Genomic DNA, 3998 nt, shown 5'->3' on the forward strand with positions numbered 1-3998 from the left:
CCCCCCCCCCCACAATCACTTCTTCACTGACTGAATGAATTACTGCATAGTACTATAAAAACAACGGTGAAAGATTACTTTTAAAAACAAAGAGACAACAATGTGATTATATGTGATTATGCTTTACCACTTACCACTCCATGAGATCTAACTCTCTCTCTCCCTCGCTCTCTTTCTGTCTGTCTGTCGCTATAGAAACGGAGACGCACAAAGACTCGTCGGAGAGTTCACGCTAAAGAGAAGCAGCACAGCTGTGACCAGTGTGGGAAGACTTTCACATCTTCAAGTCATTTAAATACCCACCACAAATTCATTCACTGTGGAGAGAAACCGTACAGCTGTGACAGCTGTGGGAAATCTTTCTCCGTGGCATATCGCTTAAGAAGACACCAACTAATTCACACTGGAGAGAAACCGCACAGCTGTGAGCAGTGTGGGAAGTCTTTTTTGAAATTAGGCAATTTAAAAGTCCATCAGCGTGTTCACCTCGGAGAGAAGCCTTACTGGTGTGATCAGTGTGGGAATAGTTTTACAAATTCAGGTAATTTGAAAGCTCACCAACGCATTCACACTGGAGAGAAGCCGTACAGCTGTGATCAGTGTGGGAAAGCTTTCATGACTTCCTGTAGCTTAAAGCGTCACCAGCGCATCCACACCGGGGAGAGACCGTACAGCTGCGACCAGTGTGGGAAAGCTTTTGTGTCGTCAAGTAAGTTACACATCCACCAACGCCTCCACACGGGGGAGAAACCATATAGTTGTGATTTATGCGGTAAAGCGTTTGTGAGTTTAAGTAGATTAAAACCTCACAGACGTATTCACACTGGAGAGAAGCCGTACAGTTGTGACATATGCGGAAAAGCTTTTGTGACTTTAAGTCAAGTTAAACCCCATCGACGTATTCACACGGGAGAGAAACCGTACAGCTGTGACCAGTGTGGCAAAGCTTTTGGTTCCTCAAGTCAATATACAGTTCACCAACGCATCCACACCGGAGAGAAGCCGTACAGCTGTGACCAGTGTGGCGCCGTTTTCTCACAGTCAGGGGATCTAAAAAACCACCAGAGGATTCACACCGGAGAGAAACCATATGTTTGTGAAAAGTGTGGGAAAGCGTTCGGTAGATCGAGTATCCTGAAAATCCACCAACGTGTTCACGCCAGTTAGAAACACAAGCTAACTGTTTCTCCTGCCTTATGTCTGTTGTGCTAGCCGTGTCCCGACTCACTGAGATTAACAATAATCCTCAAAACTCAATGTCGGAGAAAGTAAATTGTGTTTCACTGATACTGTAAAACTGTGATAAGAGAGACCTATGAAGATATTAGGGCGTTAAGTTTTGAGTGCAGGTTGTCTGTAGGAGAAAAAGTCAAACTGGTCCCTGCTGTTATTGGATAGTGATGTAACTGAGTGTCTTGAGTTAACGTAATTACTTTGTTTCCTGTTAGCAGGTGAATATGTTGTTCATCAGGATTCAACCTGTCTCTTCATATTTCCAGTAATTATAAGTGATTGCACTTAATATTCACTCAAATTTAGTCCATTCTATGTTGGAACATAACATTTTGATTAAATGTTCTAACGCTAACCACAGGAAAGTTCTGATTGGTTTATCATATATATATATATGTGTGTAAAATATTTTTCATTAAATAAATTAAAAATTGATATCTGGGATCAATGTGTTTTAGCAGAAATATAAAAACCCAAAATTCTCAGACAGGCCTTATTACATTTGTCTTGTTTATATTTTAAAGGCTCATATTAGGTTTTTTAAATTTGTAATGAAGCACAGCGTTAACAACATTATTTATAACATTCTTTCTCATCCTTGGAAAAATATTTATTTGTATAATTAATATTATAAATGTGTGACGATTACTTGACTAATGGCTTAAACTACCAGTCATGTAGGACAGTCTTTGATCGGGGGCCCTGCAGTATACACTATAGTTCTTAAGTGTAGAAGTACACATTTCTGAACATTTTAACGGGAGCAAAATTTGAACAGGTGTTCTGGCCGAAAAGTGAAATTTTTGGAAAATTAGAAAGTACTTATTGATTGAAGAAATTACCTTTTTGACTTTACTTGTGAGACATTTGTGCTAAAATAAGGAATTACATTTGTAAATGAAATAAAAAAACATGAATAAAACTGAACGTCAAAAAGGAAAACACTAATAAAAAATGCATGTCTACAGTTAATGCCTAACGCAAAAAAAATAAGCTCAGTATGAGTAAACAGTTTTGAATTTTTCAGATGGAGCGTTTTATCTATATCAGTTATTGATATAAGCTCAAATTGTCTTAGCTACCTCACATTACCTGTCAAAAATCAGTTGGTGTCTTCTGGCAGAGGTGTAACCTTCAGCCAGTAACTACTAAACGAAGCTGGCAACAGTGTGCTACGAATCAGAGCCCGACTGATCTGGGATATTTAAGGGAAATGTTGATTTTGATATCTGCAGATGAGGCATGGGGAGTGTCTGAATCAGCTGTCACAGTGTGCACCTTCATTTCAGTCTGATAATCCCTCTAATATTACCAGTTCTATCCAGCTGTTTCAAATGTGATGGTCAGAATTTAAAGACAAACCACTGACTTACAAAGCACTGACAGTAACTGAATTGAGTTTCAGATCTTACGCCATCAATAATGTTACATGCTAACGGCTCATTAGCTGTTTCATGCTGACGAGCCATGGTAATATCTAGCTTTGTGGCTAATTAGTTCAGCAACAGACTCCAAGTCTCTTCAACTGAGCTTTGATACGTTTGGTGAATTTAGAGGGATTAGCATGTTGCTAACTGCTACTACAAATGTAACATGTAATACAATGGAGAACTCTGTACCTGTTGTAGTAAAACCAAAGGAAGAAACACATTCCTGTTTGTCAACACTGTTAACTGCATTGGAAGTGAATGAAGTTCTCTTCCTAATACGCAACATGTTTTTAGTAGAAGTCATTGTGCTGTATGTTTGAATTGGTCGGATTGTGTAAAGTTTCCTTCATAGTGATACTGTTGATATGCTCAGTGTGAGTAATGATCCAGGCTTCTGTCTGAGAGACTGGACTCAGCTGTACTTTAGTCTTTAATCGTTTTATTTGTGAGACAATGGACTTTTCTGACTTTTATTTCAGTGATTTACCCAATAAATCGGTCAAAATGAACAGATGTCTCTGCTCCGTTCTTAAACTTATCTTGTGACTTGTTGTTACTACTAACATTTTTTAAATCATCAATTTCCAACACTGTACTGCCCTTCGTCGACCCACTCTGCATTTAGCCCACCACTGTAGTCTGAGGGGAAATCAGACTCATGTTTAAAGATTATATTTAAATTCAATGAGTAAACTGTATCAAACAACATGTACCTGAGGATGGCGGGGATTAGTGAAGGGTCAGCTTCTAACCAGACTCAACGTAAGTTCGATTCTGGTATCAACTGTGCAGTTTGAGTTTGACTTTACTATGATTTTTAAAAAAACTTTAAGCCTTATTAAAATATAACTTTTTATGCATTTCAATACTATGACTTTTTATGCCATACAATAATTGGACTTTTTATGCCTCACTATACTATGATTTTTTTAATTACTTTTTATGCTATGCTATACTATGACTTTTTTATGACTTTTTTAGCCATGCTATACTATGACTTTTTTTTGACATGCTATACTATGACTTTTTTATGACTTTTTATGCCATGCTATACTATGACTTTTTTATGACTTTTTATGCCATGCTATACTATGACTTTTTTTTATTTTTTATGCCATGCTATACTATGACTTTTTGGAGTTTTTATGCCATGCTATACTGTGACTTTTTATGCCATGCTATACTATGACTTTTTTATGACTTTTTATGCCATGCTATACTATGACTTTTTATGCCATGCTATACTATGACTTTTTTATGACTTTTTATGCCATGCTATACTATGACTTTTTTATGACTTTTTATGCCATGCTATACTATGACTTTTTATGCCAT

The 3998-nt window shown here is 37.3% G+C and overlaps 1 protein-coding gene across 1 annotated transcript in view; it reads left to right on the plus strand.

The window, feature by feature from the left end:
* The window catches only part of LOC111648884 (uncharacterized), a 6157-nt gene extending 2985 nt beyond the window's left edge, over positions 1–3172 (plus strand). The window contains exon 3 of the mRNA XM_023398628.2: positions 196–3172. Coding sequence (XP_023254396.2) covers positions 196–1167 — 972 coding nt within the window. The 3' untranslated portion in view covers positions 1168–3172. The remainder of the gene's footprint in view (positions 1–195) is intronic.
* Positions 3173–3998: the final 826 nt, after the last annotated feature.

This window comes from Seriola lalandi, unplaced genomic scaffold (genome assembly GCF_002814215.2).
Source record: "Seriola lalandi dorsalis isolate HSWRI2012SDOR001 ecotype SW California unplaced genomic scaffold, Sedor1 jcf7180002049675, whole genome shotgun sequence".
Lineage (NCBI taxonomy): Eukaryota > Metazoa > Chordata > Actinopteri > Carangiformes > Carangidae > Seriola > Seriola lalandi.